The 27,970-nt window shown below is 38.7% G+C and overlaps 1 protein-coding gene across 1 annotated transcript; it reads left to right on the top strand.

Moving 5' to 3' along the window:
- On the top strand, positions 1-27,831 carry LOC129416848 (uncharacterized). The gene is made up of 16 exons (XM_055171270.2): positions 1-856; positions 990-1,040; positions 7,532-7,632; positions 7,711-7,840; positions 9,461-9,510; positions 9,836-9,944; positions 10,331-10,489; positions 10,570-10,687; positions 10,783-10,844; positions 11,296-11,421; positions 13,012-13,091; positions 13,168-13,296; positions 13,444-13,640; positions 20,641-20,770; positions 26,223-26,407; positions 27,522-27,831. The coding sequence occupies exons 1-16, from the start codon at positions 100-102 to the stop codon at positions 27,733-27,735; spliced, it is 2,598 nt and encodes an 865-aa protein (XP_055027245.2). The 5' UTR covers positions 1-99; the 3' UTR covers positions 27,736-27,831.
- The last annotated feature ends 139 nt before the right edge of the window (positions 27,832-27,970 follow it).

Here is a 27,970-nt window from a genome sequence, read left to right as displayed (position 1 = left end):
AAGAGGTGACAAAGACCCATGCTTATTACAGTAATCTACTTAGTTTTTCTGTCTAGTCTGGGCTTTTGGTGAACATTGGGAAATGTGGAAGAAGTAGTAATGGACACAGCAAATCACCCACGGCAAGAAAATTCCCCCGGTTTGGTACAACGATTCCTGTGTTGCTTCTGTTTTCGGACAGGTGAGAAAGACTGCGATCAGGAGAATCAGCAAAATCCCAATGCTGATGTGGATGATGAGAGCATCCATATTGTTGTTGAAGATTTGGGTATAGACAACCCTGGCTTTAGCCTCTCTGAAGTGGAGCACTGCAGGCCGCCCCAACAGAGCACCATGGGACGTTCTTCCAGTTCTGTGTCCATTTGCCAAAGGGCAGCACAAAAGAAGAAACTCGCACCTCTTTCCTCCTTACCGCTTCAGTCAACAAGTTATCTGGGGAGCAATGAGGAGGACTTTGTAGATGCTCTTTTGTATGGGAGCACTACTGGTAGTGATGGTGATCTTCTGACACCACCAGTCATCAATCTCATACCACCAACACCTTCTGACGTTATAGATGATGACCAGTTTTTCGACATGAATTCAGAAGAAGAGAGCATGTTGCAAACATCAGGCAGTGAAGGGGTGGACAGTATCAGCAGTGCCGTTAGTGGAGAGCAAGAGTGTGAGAAAGATGTGGAGAAACTTGTCCGAGATGAAGAATCTGATATCAAAAATGAAGAAGGTTTACCTAAATATCCAGATGGGAAACCCCAGGAAGATGTAATGGCCACGAGGAGCAAAGTGGACAAGTCTACCATTCACTTTTTGAGGAGTATGTTTCAAGTGCCCCCGCTTCCTGAATACCCACGAAAAAGTAAGAAGTTTCTTTACGTCAGTATTGTTAAGAAGCCGTTGGCACATTTATACAAGATTGGAGAGCATGCCGTTTTTCTAGAATCATGACATAATTCTTGTGAACTTGTCAATTCTTATGCTTGCTTTGGCAGGGAGTCTCAATACTGGAGTCAGTTTACTACAGTTCACAGAGCATAATTTGGGTGAGTCTGTTTTGTGATGAATCTTTACAATCGTTTCTTCATGGGTGCCCTGGAGCTAATATGATTTATTTATCTCATGTAAAATCTCTGCAAGGAATGTGATGAATAGTTTATTGAGCTGTTTCTTGAAGGTTTGTAATCATCGTCTTTGGACAGTATGACAATTATTATTATTGACTCAATCTGTGGTTGTAGGAGGTTTATAAATATTTAGGTGTTTTTAACAATCCCTTTTTGTCTTTATAAACAGGCACATTTAAGTCATGCCATGAAGTTTTTTTTCACTTCCTTTCAAGTATAAAATAATTTATGTAAAGATTTATTATTTTTTGTTTCTTGCCCAGGCATCCTTTTAAACTTATTTAGGGAATAGAAACATTGATATTGTTCAAAAGTGTTGTTTCTATAGCCACGTAAAAAAACGAATGGTTTCACTTACATTTTGAGTTTAATCAACTTGAATTTGCAATTAATTTCAACTTTCTTGGTGAGGAGTTGCTATAAACACTGTAAAAATTCTGTAAAAATTGCGATGTTACTGGCAGCTGTTTGCCGGTTGTAGATTTAAATGTATGTTACTTAGCAACAGTTTGTTCCAAGTTACTTGAACATTAAACATTAACAAGTCTTTAGTATTACAGAATAAAAATAACAGCCTTAGGCAAAGCATTCTGGGAACCAAAATCTGAAGAAAAAACTGAAAAAGGTTGATGAGGATTTCTGGTTACCAGAATGCTTTGCATGAGGCTATTATTTTATAGTTTTATTCTGTAAACAAAGACTTGTTGATGTTTAATGTTCATGTGACTTTGAACAAATTGTTGCCAGTAAATAACATAAATTTAAATCAACATGATCTCATGGAAAGTCGTATTATAGTCACGCAAAATTTAAAATTCAGCTTTATTTCGTGCCTTGAGCACGAATGTCTTTTTTGTGATTTTTTATATATAGTTTATAGTGTCTGTGGCACAACTCTCTTTTTCTTGTCATTTTATGTATTGACCCCCCCCCCATTTTTAAATCATTGTCACTTGGGGTTGGGGTTAGGATGTACTTTTATATATTGGTTTCTACATGTTTTTCTTCCGCTTTATTCTCACCTGGAGTTGGGGTTAGAGTTGGGGTTAGGATGTCTAAAAATGTAACAAAGTGATTCTAACCCCTACCCCAAGCGGCAATGGTAAGAAAATAGAAAAAAGCAATGAGAAAACATTACATAAAATGAAACAAAAAGTCGTGCAACGCACACGAAAAACTATTTATAAGAAATTAGTGTCACAAAAAAGACTTTCGTGGGAGTGTCAAGAAAAAGACATTCGTGCTCAAGGCACAAAAAAGCTGAATTTCGTGCCATGGACAAGAATATAAATTGATCTAATTTTGCATGACTATAACCTAAGTTTCCGTGAGATCAGTCTTATTTAAATCTACAGTAAATTACTGGAAAAAACAGCTGCATAACTACAGCTTTTTTACCGTGTAGAAATAAAGTTAAATTAGCTTAAGTTATTTCAACTTTATTTTTATAATTTATAGCAACTGCTCAAGAGTAAAGTTATTTCAAATTGATTGAACTTAAACATGTAAGAGCAACAAGGAATTTTTGCAGTGCATATGTTAAAAGTGGACAGTATGGGTTAACTTAAAAATTACTTAAATTAACTTCAATTGGTAACATCTGAAATGTTTTGTTTTTCAACTTAAATTTTTCACTTACAATATTTTCACTTGAGCATAAAACATTTTTTTTTAGGTGTTACCAAGTGAAGTTTTTTATGTTGATCCACCTTTTTTTACAGTCTCAAAATGTTCTTATTTGCTTTAATTACAGTCCCACATCCAGTAAACAAGGATTTGTAGGCTATACTACACTTTTTGTTGGCTCCTTAGAGAAAATGTTAACTGCTTACTCATTTGGAAGTCACTTTGGATAAAAGCATCTTTTAAATGAATAAATCAGACCCTGTGTCTCAATTAATTCCCTAGCTCCCGAGGTCGTGAATCAGTTTATCGTGTACACAGAATTCGGGCACTGGTAAAGACCCTATAGCTCACTTGACATTGGGACACTGTTCACTTATTTTGCTGTCACGTGGCTGCTTAAGCGCGATCACTCACAGCTGTTACTCATCAGCAACCGGCAAAACCAACATCTCTCTGACTTAATTTTAAACAGTACTTTGTGAAAAATACTGTCATTATTCTCTTACATAACCGTACATAAAATTTGAGGAATATGATTACATTATATATATATATATATATATATATATATATATATATATATATATATATATATATATATTACAATTTTAAATAAATATTATTATTTTAAATATTGAGTAGAAAGTTTATTTAGTTGGATCACGTGATTTTTGGTTGGCGAGTTTCAGAAAAGGTCACGTGTGTTGCATTGTGGGAATTTTTAGGTACACTGGAAGGATTTTGCGATTGAGACAGACCTTAAAATGGCCGACTCCCTGATCAGTGCCCTGACTACTGAACAAGGGAGCTGATTAAGACACACCCAGGATGTATTTATTGTAGATAAAGCATAACATTGCAGTGATCTTTGATTTGATATTTGAATTCAAAATGTTCCTTTTTCTTGACTCATCCTTTTAAAACGCAAGATTTGACTAGAGATATCCCTTCCTCATGCAGCCCTCATTCAGGTGTGGTTTTCTTCTTAAAGGGCACAGTTCAGTGCGTGTGGGTGGACGTAACACAGTGCAGGTCTCATCGTGCACAAAGCACAAGCGCATCTCCGGTGTACTCACTGCCTATAAGAAAAGTTCTTCCTCTTTACTGAGAACTAAACAGTTTATTGTTTGGTCAAGAGAATCGACACCTATTGAGTCACAGTTGATGTCTGTGTTCTAACTGGGACACCGGTCTGTAAAAAATGGTGAAACGTCTGTTTGAGACAATGTGTCTGAGCTGTGGTAAGGGACCGCTTTTGTATCCAGGATTCCCAAGTGTGAAGTCATATGACCTGTTCTCAAGCATTGCATTCCAGTGGTCCATATGTCTTATTCAAAGGCAATCCGAGCCTTTCAAAACCCTTTACACACCCCATCACTTGATGACACAGCTTATGTGTAGGTTGTGCTATACATATATTCTGAATATACGTATACAGCACTGTGCAAAAGTCTGAATCCACCACCAGCTTTGTCATCTTAGCAAAGTGTAATTAGTTTTAATAACTATCCAATAAATTAATAAATGTAAAAGTTCAGTGTGGTTCGAATGGTGCCGTGTTTCACACTGTTTCAGAGTACAGTGGGGTCCTGTGGAGACGGGGGAAACAGCTGGCAGGGCGGAAAGACCTAGATACTTCCCACGATCCCCAAGGCCTTTCTCTCTGATCCTCTGAATATCAGTACAGTGCAGTTCAAGCCACATGGTTTCAAACTGTATTAATTTGTGTTGCATTTCACTGTTTGCAATGAGGCGAATGTGTTTATCTTTTGTACACATGTGTGTGTTATTCTGTAGAGAGATCTTGTTGTTGGTTTCCTCAGGTCTTGACCTCTTTCAAGTCCTCAGTTTTCCCTGCAGTACAAGCCATGCACATTTCCTCTTCCTGTTCGTTGTCTAGGATGTCCAAAGTCTGTCAGAGTCACGACTGCACTGCGCAGACCGTGCAAAGTGGCCCAGTTTAAAAAAAGCGCAGACATTTTAATTTTAAAACATTGCTTAATTTTTCTTTTGCCTTTGTACCTTGAGGGAGCAATTTTTTAAAATAGATTTAATAACAAGTTGAATGTATTTAATTAATGCAGATTACTTAAGTGTAGGTTTACAAAGACAGCTTTTGTTGTTTAAATAGGGCAGTTTCATTTCCCATTTAAATGTCAAATTACTTGGACTTTTCAATGGAATAGTCACTCTCTCCTTCTCCTGCTTTTCAAGTCATGTCAAGTTTATTGTCATTCTATCCATGTCCTCACGTATACAGTGGAAAAAAGTGTCATTTTACAGAGTCTACAGCGCTGTAAAACATTACGCAGTCCATTTTGTTAGACAAACCCTAATTTGAAAGTTGGTTAAACAGTCTAATGTAGATAACCTTACGTCAACAAATAGAGCACATGGAGAAAACTTACAATGTTTACTCTCAGTTCCATTTATCAAAATAAAAACTTTTGTGTTCAACAGTATAAGTAAACTCACAAAAGTTTTAGAACGACATGAAGTAAATGATGACAAAACATTTTTGTGGTCTTTCTAGGTAGTGTCTTTACATTTTAGCAGCATCTAGTGGTGACATTGCAAATTACAACCAATACCCCTCAATGTTAAAACGCATATGGTAGCCACCATAGGACAAACATGTCATCGTCTGAGACAACTGTCCCAAATGGCACACTCCGGACTTGTGGACCTCCTCAGAGTCCACAATTTGATGACATCATGTAGTGCAGACCTTAGGGACCGGAGTCGTATTTTGGGACAGACTCGAGCCAGAAATAGGAAGATAAGTTGTCCATCAGTGTGAACTCCTTACTTCTGTCGTCTGACTGGTCTGATTGCTCTTTCGCAAGGACTTCTGAGTGCTTCGCCGAAGACAGCATCAAGGGTGCAAAGGTGGCGCTGATGAGCACACTTTCGGAGCGTAAAAATGCCAGATGGGACACCCTACGGCAGTGGTCACCAATCCTGGTCCTGGAGGGCCGGTGTTTCTGCAGAGTTTAGCTCCAACCCTAATCAAACACACCTGAAACACCTTAATTAGCTGCTTCAGGTGTGTTTGATTAGGGTTGGAGCTAAACTCTGCAGAGACACCGGCCCTCCAGGACCAGGATTGGTGACCACTGCCCTACGGACTCGTAGACTAAGCGAGCACGCACAATTTAAGGCCAAAAGTCCACATGAAGTGCGCCATTTGGGACAGGTCCTATGTAGGGATTACTTTTGTGAGGGATGGATGCACTTTTTGGGGGTTTAAAGTCATGCGTTGTTCCCTGATCCCTAAGTTCTATTGTTATAAAGCATGGAAGGGCAATGACATTTACTAAAATAACTTTTAATGCATTTGTCTGATGGTGCGTTCACACCAGACGCGGAAGAGGTGGCAAGTGCAAGTAATTTACATGTTAAGTCGATGAAAATCTGAACTTTGGCAGATTTTTGTGCCACATTAACCAATCAGGATCTTGCTCTAGCAGTTTTGTGATTACAGGAAGTGAGCGGAGGCAGAAGAACAAAACAACAGTGGAGGACAATCATCATTGCTATACGAGACATCTTCGTAATTTTACAGGAATTAAAAGGATCTTGTTTGGAAGAAAGTGAGTGAGGAGTAAATTCAAAATGTTCAAGCGTCCATCTATGTGTGAATAGCGTGTTTTTGCCGCCTCTTCCGCGTTTGGTGTGAACGCATTGTGAGTGATGATGGTACATATGTACTGTGTCTTGGATGGCTTGAGGGTGAGTTAATCATTTTGATATTTGTCCAGAGTATCGCTTTAACTAATCCCTTGCAAGTAAACATTTAATTTGTGTTTTAATACTGTAGTTACAGTACTTATATGGACATGCAGATATTTTCTTTATTTAAAGAAATTGTCTCTTTATTGTCTCTTGTGCTTTCAATTAGATTTAGTTTAATAGTTATTGTAATAGTGACTTGCAAAGTTACCACAAGTATGTTTACTTATTCTAGGCTTTCATGTTTCAACTGATAAATTTGGCACTGCTAATGTTTCACTGTTGATATAAGGGTTCCCTTGGGAAATGTACAAAGTTGGCACTGATGCTAAACACACGCTGTTCCTTCTAACCAAGAATCGACTTCCGACAAGACTTAATATCATCATTTCAGTATGACGATTCCCAGCAACTTGTTTATTTTTTATTAGAAAAGAAAGGGGGATACCGAAAGCAGTTTGGTTATGGGAATGCTAGAATGTCTGCTGTCTGTGGGAAAACGTAGGATGTCATTGGTCACTAAACTATGCCACTAGTTGGCCAGACAGTCCTCTAGCTTGTCTTTTATCAGTGCCAGGCCAGTTTTGCAACATCTCACGATCACGTTGTGTGTTGTGTGCTGGCATGCATCTCAAAGTATGTGGACCAGACTCACGATAAATCACTGATGACTGATGCTGCAGGGTCCAAAATAACCACAGCAAAAGCAAACTATTCCAGCCTTCCCTCAACATCATTCGATCAAATATTAGCAATAGCATACAGAGATTAAGTAGCTGTTTCCGGCTGACATTATTAATTTGACACAAATTCCAACCAAGCTTTCAGCTGTGGTCCGCACAGCCCAATACACCAAATATGGTGCTCTGGAGTGTACAGACAGCAATTCGGGACCAAATTTTCCCATGTTAGCATTAAGTTGTACTTGTTTTGTTTCCCAGAGATGGAACTCAGTGACCCAGACAAAGATCTCTAGATTCTTCGTTCCCATCCGCTATGTGGGCCATAATTTTGACATCTTGTTGATGTGTCGTTTTACTCATTTATTGTAGATGACCTGAGCAACAAAGATGCCAGCAGGCATGATCTACTAAAGGAAGAGCTGAGACTACTGCCTATTAGCAGTAAGATGAGCATGCTGACAAACCAAAAGGTAACATCGCACATTTTGTAAACAGGAATATGACTTATAAAACATATATTAATACTCTTATTTGGCATCCTATCACAGAAAACCGCTGTCAGGTCATGTAGTTTGGGTGATACTGTTAAGAAAGGTCCTACCTCTTACTCCATATGTCAAGGAGTAGATGAAATTCTTGAAGATGAGTGGTCACCACGGCAACGAAGGATAACTGTTGGTAATGATGGACAGTGACTTGTGTAATGTGTTGTTTCTTGGCCTCCAAAATTAACCTTGAATATGGTTAAGGTTTCTGCATCTCAACGGGTAGAGCATTGTGTTAGCAGCACAAAAGGTTGTGAGTTTGATCCCAGGGATCACACATACTGATAAAATATATTGCTTGAATGAATGAAGTCCAAATGCGTAAATATATTGACTATATCATGTCCTGGCCAACCTATCTTTCAACCCATACGATTATTTAGGTCGTTTGTCAACTCCACAAATACGACTCTAAGATGCCTTTACTAAATTCGTCTCTTTACCAGCAGCTGGTGAATCTTAATAAACTGGGTTATAATTTAGAAATTATGACAGTGAAAGCTGTATACAGATAAGTACATTTTGCGGAAAATACCACATTTTTTTACACGTGAAACATGAACACATGTTATATTGCACACTGTAAACACAATCAAAGCTTCAAAACACAGAAAGAACGGGACCTTTAAGATGCATTTTCTTGATATGCCTTAGAAAATAAGTCTAGTTTTTAGACACAAAATATCTTTAAAACTGTAAATGTTTATATTTTACAAATGCATCAAATTATAATCATAAGGAAAACAACCGTGAAACATAACCACAGGTTGTCATACACTGCTGGCCGCTAGAGGGCGCTTATCTCTAACATGTAATGCTGTGTTTAGACCAACCGTGTTTCAGGCGTCAAAATTGGGTCTACCGCGTCTAGTTTGCCGCTTGAACAGTTTGAATCCCTTTGTGCGTCTAGAGCGAAGTAGACGCACGGAAAAAGCAAGCATCCGCTTCTTGTGGGAGGGGCAAGTGCTATGCGGTTGTCTGTTTGTAAGATGGTTGATGTTGATTGTGCATTAATCGAGAGAGTTACTGGTTTGTATTTAGTCACCTTACTATAGGGGGAAAATAAATGGCACGGGTCGATAAACGTTGCATTACTCAAAAGTGAAATGTGTATTTACCAGGTTGCCCAATGTCCTCACTGACACTCTTCCAAGCGAGGTCCTTTTTATTCCTGTCTCTATAGATAAGAACGTGTGTCGTATAGCTCCGGGTGACTGCTCACGGACAAAATCAAGCATTCCTTCAATGTTGAATGAGGGACTCCGAGGGGGGCTGCCACAACAGCAGCAAGCAGGCTCCTGATTGGTTAACGCGGCCCGAAATCCGGCAAAGTTCAAATTTTTCAACTCAGGCGTCAGCTGCAAAGTCAAGTAAAACGCAAAATGCACAAAAAGCACCATTTGCACATACCCAGCGTACCGCGCCAGACGCTCAATTCGCACCATTCGCGCAAACTAGATGCGCGAATGAGGCAGAAATTGCGTCTACCGCACCAAACACCTCATCCGCGCCGCAAGACCTCCAGACGCGTGTTAGCGCGTCTTCACATTGACTTAACATTGCAATAACTTGACCGCGGCTGGTGTAAACGCAGCATAATGCTTGCACAAATGAACTATGACGTCATTATTTTTTGAAGACACCCATGTTTCTAATAGTTATACAAATCAGAAGTGTATGTGTTAGTTAATATTTATTTAGATCACTCATAAAAATGCATTTGTTTATTAGTATTATTTTTTTCTTTTCTCAGCGTCCTACATTCCCCATTCAAAGGATCAAATTGCCGAAGGTGCAGTAAAGGTAATGCTACTTTTTGCTTTTTTATGTAAAATGTGCAAAAAATACATTTAGCTGTAGGCTATATGCAAGTACACTCATGCTGCGTCTTTCATGAAAGTAAAAAAATCTATGGTTAAATGAAAATCTATTAAAGTTAAGTTGGTCTTATTTTCTGTCATTTATGGTGGAATGTTCTAAATTGGTCTTTTTGTGTGAACATGTCCTTCAACGTGCAGTAATACACTCTTAAACAGTTATTTTAAGTTGATGAATGTGTCTGTATGCATAAACGCCATGACCTTTACAATTAATTTGTATCTGTTTTTTTGTGTCTGTCTATATGTAGTGGGATCCTAATGGGCGAAAAGTCAAAACTCTAGCGGAGTTGAACACAGAAGAGATCTGCCAGTGGTTTAGTAAAATTGGTTTACAGAAATGTCTTCCCTTCATTAGAGGTAAAGCACAGTGTGCACTTTTGTTTTTGTCATTTTCTAACCCATTTTCATTTTTTTCCACAAAACATTCGAAGAGACAAAAGCACCGCAAAGCAATAACTGTTCCGATTATGTATAACTCATTTGCACTGTAGGCTATTGCACCAGTTTAAGAAGAATTTCCATGCATTTACTTATAAAAGAGAAAATAACATTTAATAGGTGGTATACTGTTGCACCATAGAGACCTTTACCATTGCTGTTTAATGGTTTACAGAACCTATTTTTACAGGATTTGAACCAATAAAGGGCTATTTTAAAGATACATAAGTGTTATTTATCAGAAGCACCAGATTGGATTGATGCTAATAATAACGCTGTGGCTTTGGGTGGATCAAACCCTACAGAGGCAGAACTCAATGGATCTCACATCGCCTCTATTGACCTCAACACCCTTGAAATCCTTCAAGTGTCCAGCCTGGAGGAGAGAGAGGGTTTGCTTTCGGCCATCTACAATGAGTTACATCCACCAGACTCCACCACCCAGCGACTCGATGCCCTCCTGGGTACCATACACACAACCGTTACAGAGTTCAAATCCAAGTTATACATACAGTATATATAAAATCTGTGTGTCTTGAAACAGAAATGTTTGGTCCGCACAACTGTGAGAAATTCACAGCGGCTTTGGTGTCTATGACCAAGTCAAATTCATCTCCTCACATAAGTAGCATCAACATGAACAGATGCTCCTTCAAACTCAGGTAGAGATTTTTTACTTTCCTTACTACATTATTTAAAGTGTGTGCGTTATTGTGTTTACTGGTCGATCTGAGGATGTTTCATGTTTTTCCCATAGGCAGAAAGAGCAAAGCACTAGAGGTCAAAAGAACTCACATCTTGTGGAAATCACGATCAAAGGTAACATTCTGGGTGTTTTTTAATATGCGTTCTTCAGCGATCTTGTGTCCTTGTGTTCTCGCTCTATGTCATCATTAACCGTCGAAGTTCAATTTCAATCCTCAAGAACTCAAGTACAGAGGACGCATTAAAATACCTGGATGTGTTCTTGATATCAGGATGCATCGAGTGCAGACTTGCGCGCTGAAATCGCTTTACGCCTCAGAAGTCATTGCGGCAAAACAATGGCGGAGGTCAGGTGACCAACAGGAAGGTCGCACACATCTCAATTCTAACAAGTGCGTTCTGTGTTCTCGAGACCTTCTGAGTTTGTTTTTCCAAGGTCGCAAGACCGATCTTCATGAGAACGCAAGTCTGTTCTTTGAGTTCTTGGAATTGAGAAACAGCCTCTGTCCATGTTTATATCACTTTAAGGTGCATTTAGTTAGGATTGCATGTTTTGTATTTTCAGCATCAGATCAAATTGTTCATCTGCGGACTCCTAGAGAGACAAGTGTGGGTAAAGTGATGGAGACCTGTCTGAGGATGCTGGGAATCAATGAGGACAAAGATCATTTCAACCTTAAGGGCAAAGAAGGTCGGTATATGTATACATATAGTAGGGTTTAAAAGTTTGAGATCACTAGTAAAAATGCTTTTGTTTAGCATGTTCATATCAAAAATAAAAACTTTACACATTATACAGTCAGTATAACATTTTCCCTGATGAGAATTTAAACATTTGTAAAAAATTATTGTAAGTATTGAGTACCACACAATTTTAGGATTTGATGTTGCAAAACTTATTTTATCATTTTATTTACTGATCTCACAGAAAGTCATGTTATAATCACGCAAAATTTGATCAATTTATTCGTGTCCATGGCACAAAATTCAGCTTTTTTATGTGCCTTGAGCACGAATATCTTTTTCGTGACACTTGCACAAATTTCTAGAAATAGTTTTTCGTGTGCGTTGCACGACTTTCTTTTTCATTTAATTTTATATATTGTTTTCTTAGCATTGTCACTTGGGGTTGGGGTTAGAATCACTTTCTGTTACATTTTTAGACATCCTAACCCAAACCCCAAATCTAACCCCAACCCCAAGCGACAATGATTTAAAAATAGTGAAAAAAAAGAGACACCAATACATAAAATGACATGAAAAAGAAAGTTGTGCTACGGACACGAGGAACTATTTATAGAAATTCAAAAAAGACATTTGTGCTCAAAGCACGTGAGCAAGAGGAATCTCGTGCCATGGACACGAATAAATTAATAACATTTTGCACGACTATAAGGGGGCGTGCACATCGAAAGCTTTTACGCCCGTGGTTGCCGCATGTTTTCAGTTGTTTCTAATGGAAGCTCAGCGTTTTTCAAATAACCAAGCAGCACTGAAAACCGGCGCTGAGCGGCGAGAGTTGAAAAATATTCAACTTTGGGGGAAAAGCTTCTCTTGTCAATATCAGTTCTCACACGCTGTCCAATCACAGTGGAGGAGGGGCGGGACATTACCACAGCCACCAACCGGCTCACAGCTAAAGTATCACAGCTACCAAAGCGCTCAGCTGAAGAAACAGCTGGCCTTCAGCATTGTCCAGCTGCGTTTAAAAGTTTTGGTGTGCACAACCCCTAACACGACTTTCCGTGAGATCACGTTGTTTATTTAACAAAATTCTTTGCTTTAAGGTTTTCAGTATCTTATACAAATTTATGTGGATATTTTTTATATTTAAAATATATCTTTCATCACAGACTGTTATTGTAGTTTCAGACTTTTGAACCCTTCTGTATGAGGATCATAAGCCTTTTAAGCATATACAATGAATACAATAATATAAATGACAACAACGCTGCAGTTTAGACTCTAAGGGTAACTTGAATACTTTCATTTTAAATGCACTAAGTAGATGTTAATATACTGATATTTTCAGTACATTTTTGTCTACCATATCCATTATAGTGTCCTTGAGAACGTGCCAATTCTTTAAAAAGCAAACCAACGTATGGCCGATTTATTGTATTATTTTTAGGGCTTTTAGTTTTGCCATCTATGGAAAAGAAGACCATTTAACCTTACGTTCATAGAGAATCATATATATGGCTTGTGGCTTGTAAGTGCTCTGGAATTTACACAGTTAATTTACTTTTACATACCATCTCTATTTTTCCACATGTTTTAGATGAGTTCTCCCCTGCGCAGCAGATTGGAGATTTGCCTGGTTCAGAAACGAGACTAATGGAGCTTCACTTGTGTAGAAAGGTACGCTAGACAAAATCTAGTAGGGATACTGTATGTTGATGGAGTACAAAGTTAACTTTTGCCTTTTAAAACACAGAAAGATCCAGATTCTGCAGAGGCCGTTATTTGTACTGCCGATGATATCCAGAGCAAAACTCCAAACAGTGCTGGAAAAATTCGAGAACTCAACCAACAGGTGGTCTCCCTTCAAAATGTCATCATACAGGTAAATGATTCCCACTCTACTACTGGAACAGTGGATTATGGACCAATGCATGTCAATCTGTCTGAACCCAAAGTCTCTTTCATATATTAATTCTTATAGCTTAACCTGATTATGTTTTTTTAGAGCTGGGTTTTGTTTGATAACCAGGTTCAAGAGATTTACCATGGCCTGGTGGCCTTCTGTTCAGAGCTGAAGAAGATGGAGGGAGAGAATGATGTTGAGCGGCTCGACAGCTTGGAACTGAAGAAACGTCTCAGTCAAGCCCAGAACAATCTGCAGAGTAAAAGACAGAGCCTTCAAATACTCAGGGACAATCTGAACACTGGACCAGCGCAGAATATAAAGTATGACCTCTTACCAATTACTCATCAATTATGATGTGTTTGCAAATAATATGAGGTGATAGCAGTGCCGGCCGGTGACTTCTTTTTTCGAAGGTGATCGATGCGAAGTTCGTCACAACATGTATGTAGCCTATCATGTGTGTGGTTCGTAATTTCAAAATACCTGTATGTGTTCTGCGCGTCGAGTTATCCTATGTGCATCACGTGTCTTGTCAAAATAAGTGCCTGCTGCAAGACGCGTCTAAAGAGTTTATGATAAAAGAGACGCTCACGTTTGCCAGATACTCGTATAATCTAATGCGTAATCAGAGTTTACTGTTTAGGGAGTGTCTTGCTTGTATTTTGTGAACGTGAGTGTCTTTTTTATCCTAAACGGTCTTGACGCGTCCGCAGCAGGCACCCACCTTGACGAAACACGCGATGCACATGGTTCACATGACGCAACAAACACATATTTTGAAAACACAAGCAACACACATGACACTCAATTTTGAATTTGCGCTCCTCGGATGAGCAGTCATGAGCCACCACTGGGTGATAGTCTACTGTATGTGTAGTTTGGTGATGTGCGTTTCATGTCATGTGTGCTATTTTCATAATTATTCTTTATTTTAGGACTACGTTTACAGCGCAACACTCTAGAAAATGTATCTTTTCCATGTTATTTAGAGGTTTTGTCCTAATCAGCCACTTCAGCTGAAAGCTACAGTGAATTTTAGATGAATTTCTTTTCCCAGCGTTGCATCTGGTCACCTGTAAATGTTGGCAGTAGGGTTGTAATGGTATGATATTTCAGACTGTCATGTAGAAACATGTAGCAACCAATACACAAAAGTAACACCATTCCCAAATCTAACCCCAAGCGAGAATGATTAAAAAATAGGGGGGAAAAAAGAGAAAACAAAACTATTTATAGAAATTTGTGCCATGGACACTGCTTTGATTTATGAACAAATTAATCAAATTTTGTGTGACTATAACACGACTTGCCGTGAGATCATGTTGGATATTTTCACAGTACTGTATGATAATCATCTCAGAAAATATCACGGTTTCATGGTATATGCTTAAGCAATATCGCTCGTGTAGGAGTGTGATATAGCTCTATATCATCACGGCTGTGATTAGGCCAGAGGCACGAGGCCGCAGGCCGAGTGCCGGAGGCAATCACAGCCGTGATGATATAGAGCTATATCACACGACTCCGAGAGCGATATTGCTTTTATACAACAGTTCGACGGCACACGTTTGAAAAACGAAAACTAGAAAACAACAACGGAGTTATTTTAAAAGCCTCTTTGTTTGAGAACTACTTCTTCCGCCATGGATTTGAGGGCGGCCAGAATGACAGGTAAAACTTTCGGCTGCTTTGAAGCTCATAACTCAATGGACGGAAAAGCCGTTTCTTTATATTACCGTTTCTTGGTCACAAAGTGTAGTTTTAAGATTAGTTCAGTCGAGAATGTATCTGTGTTATATTTAAATCTGCAGTCGATTAGTAAAGATAGCGCCTGTTTGAACGTTTGCTTAGTGAGATTCGGTACGAATGAGAACCAAAGCATGAGCGGACGTCAGTGTTCACTCGCCCCGCTGACCACCGCCCTCTCTGGGCCACATCTCTGAAAGGGATTCCCCGGCTCTCATGTTGGCCTTGTTTGTTTATGATCGTCAAAATGAGATCAAATCAGCAGTATTTGGTGTCATGATCAAACTAGTACTTGTTTTTTTATTCATATTTAGTGTCTTTTGTGTTTGTTATTGTTTTGGCGCGAGGTAAAAGTTAATAAAACTATACTTGTGTAACGTTACTATTGCTTTCTCATTTATTCTTAACGCGTTACGAGCACTCGATTATTATTATTAAACTTTGTTCTTGTCAGTACTATACAAAACGTTTTTTTATAAGTGTCAGAGAGATGTTTTTGCATGCTGCTTATAAATATACCAGTGGCGATATCTCATAACATGTTTTAATAGTCACGTCACGATACAGTAAATGATCAATGTCCACATTTAAAAGCTGCGGGGCTTACCTGCAGTTCCACTGTGTTTTCGCGTTCTGATAAAAGATATAGCTCCAGAAAAAAACGAGTGTTTATATTCCTCTTTCCAAGTGTTGATCGTCCACACAATGTGACAAGACATTTCTCCCATTAACTTTAACGTAACATACAAGAGCGCTGATCTTTGAAGGAATAATAACTTCCGATTGGGGATTCACAGACTGATTTATGAGCTAGTAAACTAATGAGACGCACGGAGAGTGATTCAACCAGCGCGTCTGTGTTTTTCCATTCAGAGATGAGCCTGCTTAGGACCTCCATTCACTAGGTGGCGGAATAATACGAAAGGTGAAGCGGTTACAGTGCCGTTATCAGTACAATATCGTATAGCTCTTAGCCAATCAGATTCGAGAACCAGAAAGAACTGTTGTATAAATACATACATTATATACATACATGAATGTGTGTGTAATTATATATACATATTACAGTAATAACGCACAGCACAAACTCATATATTATGCAAAAATTACTTTTATTTTGTATGAGATTAATCTAGATTAATCTATGCCCAGCCCAAATATAAACATTAGCTATAATGGCCCTTAATAAAATGAAAACAGGTAGGGTGTTTGGGTTGGACATACAGTATGGTTATTATATCTAAGATTTTTCTGAAAAAAATAAGTTTTTATGAAAGTATGAGTCTACCATTTGAATAACATAAAGATAAAATAAAGCTGCACATCTACTATTTGAACAAAATAAGGAATAAGTTATTTCTCTTTCGATTAGACAAGAATACACCAAACTGTACTTCCTTTTGAACAGCATGGGAGAGCAAAAAGTGCAGGGCCATTTTCGGGTACCTAAACCATTCCCATAATGTAGATTTGAACGTTTTTGCGGGTAAATATAGATACAAATTGGTAGCCTCTTTATCTGATATTTTCTTAACAGTATATATGAGTGAAGTCTAAGCAGTCACGTGAAATAAAGTTGCATATGCGCAATCGTGGATAAGCAGATGTTCACGGTATGATAACCGTACATGCCAATACCGTGGCATACCACCATACCTTTAAAATCCTGGTTGTCAGGCGTGTGCCTCACAGCTCGTACAGTACATAGGGCAGCTTGTATTTTCGCATATCAAAAGTCTGGGAACCATGGCCGCTTTGAATGGCAAAGGATCGCCCGAGAGACTGACATATGACTGACACGTAAAGCAACAAATAACGTTTCACTCTGTGACGCATCAAAACTCTTTATTCCGTGAACCTTGCAGTCTTTTCGGCTTTGTGTTTTTCAAGGCAGCCATGATTTAACGCGACACACACGTCTCCTGGAAATCCTGCGTAATTCAACCAATCTGACTTTTAAAGCTGCTAAAGTTTTTCCAGAAAAGTGTGCCATATGCATCAGACATTGAAGCTGACTAGACAGATTGTAAAAAACACAGAATGCTGTGTGAACACAACTGTATTAAGCACTATATGCATGCTTTTATATAGAACCCATTGCGGCTGGTTAGGAAAAAAGTAAACTGTTTAGTTGACACGTTGTTCCAGCCCTGCTTCATATTCTTTTTATTCTACAAAAACTATAAACTGGTAAATGTTTACAGTAACTGGTAATGGCAATATAGGCAGTTTAGAGCAGTATCGTTCTGATATAAATTTGGTTAACTTACAGTAAAAGGCTGATTTGCCATAGTTTTAGGAATATCTTATTTTTTTTAGGATTTTAGGAATAACACACTCTAAAAAATTCTGGGTTCTTTTCAACCCAATATTGGGTATAAAATTTGGGATAAACCCCAGCTGTTGGGTTAAATTAACCCAGAAAATATTTAAATTTGACCCAACACAGCATAGGTTAAGTCAATGGGTTGGATTCATCACTTTTTGACACATTGCTAGGTTGAAAATAACCTAGCAAATTTTAGAGTGCAGTTTTAGGTTGGAATAGTAAATCTGGATTTTGAAACTACAGTATATCAATGCATACAATAGTTACACGCATACACAAACTAAAATCCTTGTGGTGGTTGTAATCCTTATGTAGCAACAGTTTGCAATTTTAAAGCATGCATTGGTTTCAAAATCATATTGTAAGGTATGACTGTGTGTATTTTGTGAAGCAAAGCTTAACCACAGACTTGTTTAACCCATAAATCAAAAAACACTACTCCAAAATCACGTTAGGAGCCAACAATGGCTTGAACGATAGCAATTCCCATCAGAGTTATAGGACTGAACAACTATTAGAATAAAACATACTGATCTAGAACATAATACGAGTGGCAGTCCGATGGCAATATAGGATTATCACAGGGAATTGCAGTGGGAACGATTAATCCATTGGTCTTCATGGATAATGATGTGTGTCTCTTCCAAAAGGAAACCTGGAAGAACTGATGATGAACCATGAGCTGGTTTTGGATGCCCTGAATGCAATTTCCTCCTCGTAGAGACCCTGTATCCTGTGATTTTTGATGCTCTGTTTACAGTTCATTTAGTTTATTTTTCTGTGGCGTCAGTGCTTCGGGTTGCTTGGACGACAGGAATGTAAAAACCACAGATCTTTCGTAATTTCCCAAATTTTTGAAAAAGCACTGCCTGGTCCACCTCGTTCCAGCAGTGTGTTCTGCATCTATAATTTGACCGCACCCATCATGCCAGTATTAGGGTTTAATGATACCCTAACATACAATATAACATCTATGTGGTTCTGACGATGTTAAGCAATACTTTCAAAGATAGCAATGTAACACATATCACTGGTTAAAACATAGTAAAAATCATTCAAATTTACTCCTTTGTTTGCATGATTAGGAGAAAAATGTACATCTATAAATATAAATATATATATATATATACACAGTACTGTGCAAAAGTCTTAGGCCACCATGCCAAAATTAGATTTGTTGTTTTTGCAATGTAGTGATCATAATTGTTTCTCAGTCTCTTTAATTAAATACATCCAGAAAATACAGCAAATGTGTATGTAGTATTAAAAACTGTATAAAAATGTAAACTGATGTGTCTCCCCTTCCATTTGAACAATAGCAGGAAACTGCAGAATCTCTTAAAGCTAAATAAAATTAAATCATAATTTCTAATTTTAAAGAAATTAGTTCTTTTTACTTCATTCTGCTCAAAAACGCTCAGTTTAGTGCCAAAAAGAGGTCACATTTAACACTGACTATGCCTTAAGAAGAAATTTAGTCCTGAAAATGTAATTTTTTATTTTTTTGTGCATATCCTGTATTTTCTGTTTGTATCTTAATAAAATAGATTGAAAAATAAATATAGATGGACATTAAAACTACTAAAACAACAAGTCTGGTGATGGTGGCCTAAGACTTTTGCACTGTACTGTATATACCTCCCATTATAATAAGCTCATATACAGTATGAAATGTCTAAAATGAATTTAAAGATAAGTAAGGTTTGATAATGTGAAAACAGTAAACTTTGTTAAACCTGTACCTGTTTAGTTTATGAGGTGTATAAATAAAGAAGGGCTGTTTGAAGGAAAGGCCAGTATGGGTCTCACTCCGTTGCTTCCTGCTTTCCTTCAGCATTACGACCTTTGATTTATTCTGACATATTTTCCAGTTGGAAAGATTGAAAGCAGGAATGGATACGAGTGTGTGAAAATACTGCCATGAATCAATATGTCCAGGTTGTCATGAATTACCTGATAAGCCACTTAACTTGAAGTTCTTATTGTTTTCTGTTTCAATGGGTCTTGAATCAATATATTATATATTATAAAACGGCTCGTTCTGGTTCTTCATTCTGAATGGTTGAAATGCGTTCTAAGCCGTAATAAAATAACCCGGTAAACCCACGGTTTAGACCGCATCACAAGTATAACAGCGCCACTGTTGCTGCGTACTGATTTATGAAAATAAACACCATACTCTTTAATTTTTCTACATTTGCACGATTATGGCGATATCCAGATAAATGTCAATAAATATTGTTGAGTCATTTCGTCAATAAAGAGAAAACGTTCTCTGGGTTGTTTTTGTCTTAAATTGTTATTTCCGCTATTATCCACTAGATGGCAATCTTACACAACTTAAACACTGACACATTCACTCGACACAACAGCGTTGTGCTGGATTTAGCGTGACGTGTAAGTTTTGATGGCTCTGAATCTGATCTCTTACAAAAGTTCTTCACAAAAATGGAATTATCTCCGCTTATAGCTGGAAATTTGAGAGGTGATAACTGATAAGAGAACAAATGAAGGTAGGTTGAAACTGTTTTTTTTTTGTTGTTGTTGGAAAGCGGATGGTCTGTTCTTTCATTTGATATTTTATGTTTATTTAAAGAAGATATTTTTTCTGTAAGGCATTAAACTAAAACTGGGTGGCAACTTAAAAAAAAAATGACGCTGACGGGGAAAGAGTTAAGCATGCTTCCAAGCATATTTGATCATCACTTCAACAGTTGCACGATATAAATGTTAATGTATATTTTAGATGAATGTTGATTTATAAAAATAAACACCACAGTCTTTAATCATATTTTCATTGTGTCTTTGCTGCGTCTGTGTTGCTTGAGAATTGCGCTCTGTTGCAGCCACGCTTGATTCTGAGGAACTACTTTGTTTGGCGGAAGAGTAATATTTGTACTAATATAATTACAACTTATTGTGTTTCATTTTGTGAAACCCTGCTATGCATATGAAGTAACCGTTTTATAAATGCAATAAACCCCGCGAAGCTGTGGGGTTACTGTGCATTTTATAAGAGCTAAGGGGGGTTTAGGCACTCCACTTCGCGTCGTGCCTAACAACGCCCCTTAGCTGTTATAAAATGCACTGGTAACCCATTGCTTCTTGGGGCTTATTGCTTTATTTGAATCAAAGAAACGCATTTTGATAGTATACCTTTCCAGGATTGAGCTTCAGAATGATACCAAGCCTAATATTCAATTAAAACTGTGCTTAACAAAACATCGTGTTTATGTACTCCTCAGGCAAGCAGAAGTTCGGCTGCTGGAAAAGATGAGACTGAACTGCCAGGTGTTTAAAGAGGAGATCACGCTGGTCCACATCAACCGGCAGGTGGCTCACCTGCGTGCAGCTCTGGAGAAGATCAAGGCCAAGGTGAGACAGAAACCCCCTTTTTTGATACATGTTCCTCGAGGTTCTCCGGGGGTCCTGGTGCAGTATAAAATGATATAGCGTTGACATGTGAATGCAGGCCAGTGGTTATTATTTTTGGCCACATTTTAATGAGGCTGAACATATGGTACTAATGTGAGCATTACAGTCTTGGCTTTCCAGATATGCAAGCACTGCACCATACGGCCATACAAAAACATTTGAGGGGAAAAATGAATGCAGTTAATCTACATGAAGCACTTAGATTTCAGAGGATTTTCTTTTAACATATAGTTATTGCTCGTTCATATTGTTTGTTTTTGCCTCGAGTTTATTTGACTTATATTGAAACATCTTCATGGAAATTTCATGGTCTCCTAGGTAGTTGATTTACCACAACGCTGCTCTCTTTTCAAATGCCAGGATGACATGAAATGCTTGGGAGCAGCTTGACGCTAAGTGTAAAACTATCCAGGTTGTGGCCGTGCCGTTGATTTCTTCCCACCTCCGTCCTGCTTTAAAGCGGCTCTTTCATCTCATCGGTTGAGACCTAACGAGGTGCCATGAAAAGACACATGCCGACCGGGGCTTTGGAAGAAAAGAGCGTGTCACGTTGCCGCCCTCAGGCCACAGTTTTTAGGTGCTGTGTTGGTGGGAACGAAGCAGTGGCGCTAATGTTTATCATATGACCTAATCAGGGGAAAGGCGCAGGTCAGGACACAGAGCAGTCTGGGAACTAATACAAGCTCGGGCCTAATAAGGAGCAGGCTGCCATTTATTTTCCTGAGATCATCTGACAATAAGGAAATTTTTCATCATCGGCTGTGATATCCGCGATCCGTTGGAATAAGCAGGAAGTGGGAGGGAGGAGTTGTGGAAATAGAGCAATTATTGTTTAAAAGCGAGTTCTCAATATTGGGAACTTAAAGGGGAAAACCCCTCAAAATAATATAGCATGACTCCATCCTCCACGAAACCATTCCCACCCCCCTCTCTCTATCTCTCTCACTTTTTCATTTCAATTTAAATATGCCTCATTTCCCTTCAAGCCAGAGATCGAGGTTATAGACCCAGATTAGGTTTCACTATTCTCATGGGAAAGGTGGTTGAGATACTGCAATTGCGGCCAAGCACGAGAGCTCTCGGTAGTAGGGCTCACTTATATTATTGCCTCTTCGTGATGTCTCGGCGGTCACTGCGTTGAGCTGCAATGGCGGCTAAAAGGCCCAGTGGCTAATAGTTGTGGCAGCTTTTGGCTCTGTCAGAGATTTATAGTCCATCTTGAGGTTGCCATTTCAACGCTACACTGCACTCCAGGGTCCCACGAATCCATTGTAACTGACAGTTCTTCACGTATGCCATTAATACCATCCTTTCTCATGCGAAACATAATCTTACAATCCAGGATTTGGCATGGCTTCATCTCCTATCTATCACGAGTGAGGGGATTTCTAAAGGTGTGCCTTTATGCAACGTGCAGTACCTCCCAACTTTTTACGATTTTAAAAACCATTAATTTAATTCTGTATTTCTTATGTTCATCTTGTCCTCCGGTTTCTGTTACCTCCGGGACTAGAATTACTTTTGTAATTTGTTTCTTACCTTGCTCCACCACCAGGTTAATGTAAGTGGTAGGTGAGATTTGAAACAAATACAGTTGCGGGCAAAAGTAATAATATTTGCTTTTAATGCCCCTTTAGGTTAGATTAACCAAATATCAGGTGTGTTGCACAAAATGACCAAAACACTAAACTTCGGACAAATTAATTTATCAAAATGGCAAACCATAGCATATTAGGGTAATAAAGCATACAATGACTACAATTTTATATGTTATTTATATTTGTTAATCCTATTAGTAGTCATTGTCCTGGGCTTTATAAACTGCACATGTGTTCTGTGTAATTTTTTGCAAAACTTCCTTAAATTCTTTTCAAATCTGAGCTTTTAACACATAAATGCCACATGCAAACTTTTTATGCACATTTAAGAAAATATTTGAATAAATAAAAAAAATGTCAAATATACTTTTGGTGACCAAAATGATTAATTTCAAAGTACCTGCACTCTTGCTTGGGTCTCTTAAGTAAACAGGGCAAATTTGAAAAGGTTTGAGTTATGCATCCTGCCCAAAGGAACCAAAACTGTGGGGTGATAAGGGCTCCTAAGCGTTTCTCAGGGGGGTTTCCTGCGTGAGCTAGCCGTCTGGTGCCCACTTTTGGGGAGAGGCTCAGTAGCTGTGGCCGTAGGGCTTTCACACGCTGGGAAAGTCAAGCCCTCACCTTATTTTTGTTGGGTGTTCAAAGAAACCCGATCATTTTGCATCTATCTCACTTCCTGTATTCAGTCTTTGTCTCAGCTTTTGGTTTGGGGCTGTGTGGCTTATATGATCTTATATGACGTTTACCTGTGATGAACTCCTTAGATAAAGTCTTACGCGTATTGTAATTTATTCTTTGGACTTCATCCAGATGCACTGAACATTTCAAATACATAACTTCAAAATAAAATTTGTGATTGAAGTATTTACTGGGCGACTTTTTATCTGTGGTTGTATCTGAGGCTTAGTGGTACCTTTTATAGCGGTTTCCTGGACAGGGTTTATTTTAGGCCCTGTTTACACGAGAACGCTCGAGGGTGAAAATGTAAAAATATTTTTTTGGATGTGCCTTCTGTTACATGGCGACAGTGTTTTTTGGGATTAAAAATGCAAAAAAAGTGAAACCACTTGGAAATGTTAAAGAGTAACTTAACCCTAAACCAACTTTTTATAGTTAATGATCTGTAAGAATGGGGCTTTATTAGCATTGATTTGAGTAACTTTTTTGACATTTGGGTATAAAGTGTTTCAATGCTACAATATATGGTGTAAAAATGTCTAAGTGCTGCCCTCTTCAGGTTGAACGGCGGCTACTGCAGTTGAATTTTCCTATTGAATGTTGCGGTACCGCGTGACGTAAGTGGTACGACCCTACGCAAGCAATTTGAAGCTCACCGCGCCCTTGTTACAATCTCCCCACACCCTTGGTACGAGCTCAGTTCATCCCCTCTAGCTTTTCTTGCTTTATTCAAATATTGCCAGTGGGTGGATTCAGGCTCTGAACAGGGGTTTAGTTAAGCTTTAAAAACGCTCTACCGTCACGTTCCCATCTAAATGGTAAAAATGCAAAAGTCTGCTTACGGTGGCTCTTGTCACGTATGCGTTTACGTCGCAGGCAAGTGCCAGTTCAGGAAAAAAACAACAAACATATTGGATTATTTCCATACGTCAGACCTTCAAGTTGCCATAGCAGCTCTGATAAATATACAAGAGTCATTTCAGAAGTTGTAAGAAGTATTCACAGCTAGTATTCCTGATCAGAGAAGGTGCATGAATTACCTCCATCAAATTGTTGATGCACCAGTTCGTCTGAGCCAAACCAGGCTTTGGACTAATCTGGGAGAACAAGGAAGAAGGTTGTACGCAGGTGCGTGGACTTGGTGTTGTTGTTTGTCATTGCTTCACATTGCCACCTAGGTGCCTGTAGTGCATACTACATAGAATATCACACACTTTTGCGTCACCATATGCGGCGTAAAAAGCGATAACGCAACAACACTTTTGCGTTTTCTCTTCAGATCGTTTCGGTGTAAATTTAGCCTTTAGGGCTCGTTATAGTGGTGCGTAGGTCCTACGGCGTAGCCGCGACGGCGTAGGTTCAGTGTCGGTTTTCATTTATACTTTTGGATCATCGTCCGCGTCAATGTGCAAACACGTGCGCAGACCGCTGGTAGGCAGTATCCACGAGTGTAACCACAGTAGCAGCGCGACCGCCAATGAAGAAGAAGCTTGGCAAGTTAACCCACAAACGAAGAAGAAACAGCAACTTATTGTGTATGATTTGTGAAGACCAGCAATGATGGAAGTAAATAAACAGCAACTTTGGTTGCAGTTTGAGTTAAATAACTCCTCAACTTGGCTCATCTTTGTTTTCACCGTCACAAACGGAAATACATATGACGCAGTTTTTTTACCTGACGGTAGGGGTTCTGGTGGACCAATCACAGCGCTTGCGGTCCGCCTAGAACTGAGGCGCTGTAAAAATTTTGCGAGGTGCACGTCAGGCTACGCACAGGCTACGAATAACCTACGGCGTAGAGCTTAAGCTCGACCATAAATCGGGCTATAAATCATTTAAAGGGATAGTTCGGCCAAAAACGATATTAAACCCATGATTTACTCACCCCCAAGCTGTCCGAGTTGCATATGTCCATCGTTTTTCAGACAAACACATTTTCGGATATTTTAGAAAATATTTTATATCTTTCGTTTGATTAAATGTAATGTTACGGGGTCCAGCAATAGTCCACGACCTTCAAGTCCAAAAAAAGTGCGTCCATCCTTCACAAATTAAATCCAAACGGCTCCAGGATGATAAACAAAGGTCTTCTGTGGGTAATCCGTGCGGTGTTGTTGTAGAAATATCCATATTTAAAATTTTATTAACGTAATTAACTACCTTCCGGTAGCGCCGCCATCTTAGACTCAGGAGAGAGTATTAGCGTAGTGTACGCACTTTTCTTAGTGACGTATGACAAATTCGGAGGGCGGGGGCACAGAGCAGCAGCAGAGAAACTCTGTACGCTGTGTAAGCTCTCATCCTGAATGCGCATCACTCTAAGATGGCGGCGCTACCGGAAGGTAGTTTATAACGTTAATAACATTTTAAATATGGATATTTCTACAACAACACCGCACGGATTACCCACAGAAGACCTTTGTTTATCATCCTGGAGCCGTTTGGATTTAATTTGTGAAGGATGGACGCACTTTTTTTGGACTTGAAGGTCGTGGACTATTGCTGGACCCCGTAACATTACATTTAATCAAACGAAAGATCTAAAATATTTTCTAAAATATCCGAAAATGTGTTTGTCTGAAAAACGATGGACATATGCAACTCGGACAGCTTGGGGGTGAGTAAATCATGGGTTTAATATCGTTTTTGGCCGAACTATCCCTTTAAAAACTCTTTGCCATACTGTATCTTAACATATATCAGTGCCATTTTTTTGTCTCAAGATGTACACCAGTATTGGTTTTCGTTTGTTAACTTCTTAAATGTCCTTAATATAAACCCTGTCTGGGAAACCACTTCATAAAGTTTTAGTAATGTTCACTAGTAAAAATTGCTTGATATAAATGACAGCTCGCAGATGAAACGGGTTTAAAACCGTTATAAACCTTTTAAAACATTAGTAATGGCGTCTGCATGTGTTAAAAGACTCGACATGCTGTGCATAGTGTGGAGTCTGTCAGGTACGTTGACTCATTAAATTATAGCGTTCAGTGGTCAGATCAGAGGAGACTATCAGCTATGACACCTCACGCTTTCAGAGTCTACGGCTCACTAGTTCTAAACAACAGCGAGAGCCGCCAGCTATTCACTGCTTTTGATGCTTCTTTTTTTTGCAGGAGAGAGCTGAGAGGAAGAACATATCTTTGACTCAGCTGGTCTCATTGGAGTCTCCTGTCATGCTCGTGGCCACCCAGACGAAAGCAAATCCAGACGGTCATTATGGTTTCTGTGTACGCAAGGTGGAGGGCCGGGGTCTGATGGTCATACATAGTGAGGGTACTCCACTTCATGTAAACGACAGGTACATATCAATACATTTATATTAGCTAAAGGGACTTAAGGTGCATTTACAAGATATGCATTTTATCACTGTGATCCCTGGGATCAAACCCAGTACCTTTTGTGCTGCTAATGCAATGCTATTTCATTGAATTTCATGTAATTGGTTTAATCTGACATAAAATGAATCATTTTATATTTTAAAGGCATATTTTCCTGATATTAATAGCTTTTAAACTACAGTGTTGATGATGAGAGAATTTTCATTTTTGGCACACTGTTCCTTTAAGTGTTCCATTAACTCGAACCATTGGGTCATGGTCTTAAAAAAACAATTCATATGTGAAAGAATGTGAGAAAAAAGAGGTCAGCTCAGTGCAATAGATGTTTTGATGAATTAAACCTCTAATTGGCCTCTCGTAAAACAAGCCAAGAGACGTCCTGAAGTTTCCAGCCTTTAAGAGCAGAGAGGATCACAGAGGTTCCATCAGCCCTGGTGTTTTTTCCCATGTTGCTATGGAAATTTTTAGGAGGCAGAGGGAATAACAGGAAAACACTGAAATGTAAAACTTGGATGGCTGAGTATGAGAGGAAAAGGTAAAAAATAAAAAAGCAAGAATATAAGAACTTGCAGTTTAAGCGTTCCATTTGTGAGCTCATGATAACCAAGTACATCCAAACACACATAAACACATGAAAAACATGTTATGAGTCTTGGTCAACCAGAAGCAGATGGAGAGAAAAAAAAAACAAATAAAAAATTTGCATATGCAGCCACTGGAAACTGAGTGGATTTGTGTATTGGTAGCTAATTGCCAAATGTCTGGCAAATAAATATAAAGGGCTAAAGTTACTTATTTCTAGAATGACTTGACTTTAAATAAAAGATGTTTTCAGTTTTTCATGTGATCCACTGAGGACATTTTGAGGGCATGAAATCAAATAAACAGAAGGTTTGTCTTTGTGCTGATTACTTCAATATTGCTGCTTATGTAGCAAAGCCTCTTTTGCACAATTAAGCTTTTTTTGCACGATTTGCATTATAAAAACTGTTTAAATATACATACAGAATACATATTGCATTCATATAGATTTATCTGGTGTCAATGTTTTGAGGATGCGGATCTCTGTTGCAGGCTGGTGGAGGTCAATGGTGTGAGTGTTTTGGGGAGCAGTGAAGAAGAGCTGAAGAGTTTGCTTAAGACGCCTGACGCCCACATCATTGTTCTGCGCCATCTTCCCCAAGAGACTCTGCAGAAAAATCTTTCTGATCCCAGACAGACTTTAGCTCTGAGCGATGACCAGAACCTACAAGTGCTACAGAAACACCATGTAATGCTATCCAACTAAACACTGATGTTTTTTAACTACATTACACCTACTACTTGTACTTTTTTGATGGAACACACAAATATACATCTACACTCTTAAAGAGATAGTTCACCCAAAATTGAAAATTCTGTCATCATTAACTCATTCTCATGTTGTTACAGACCTGTATAAATTTCTTTGTTCTGATAAACACAAAGGAAGATATTTTAAGGAATATTTGTAACCAAACGAATCAGAGGCCCCATTGAGTATT

Source organism: Misgurnus anguillicaudatus, chromosome 11 (genome assembly GCF_027580225.2).
Source record: "Misgurnus anguillicaudatus chromosome 11, ASM2758022v2, whole genome shotgun sequence".
NCBI classification, from domain to species: Eukaryota; Metazoa; Chordata; class Actinopteri; order Cypriniformes; family Cobitidae; genus Misgurnus; species Misgurnus anguillicaudatus.
Note: the sequence above shows the minus strand (reverse complement) of the source record. Positions and strands in the feature narration are given on the sequence as shown.

Excerpts from the sequence above, each read along its gene's own strand:
- LOC129416848 (XM_055171270.2), top strand. The coding sequence starts at position 100 with ATGGACACAGCAAATCACCCACGGCAAGAAAATTCCCCCGGTTTGGTA. Across the intron at positions 9,511-9,835 it reads TTGCCGAAGGTGCAGTAAAG|TGGGATCCTAATGGGCGAAA; the intron begins GTAATGCTACTT and ends GTCTATATGTAG. Across the intron at positions 26,408-27,521 it reads CCACTTCATGTAAACGACAG|GCTGGTGGAGGTCAATGGTG; the intron begins GTACATATCAAT and ends TCTCTGTTGCAG.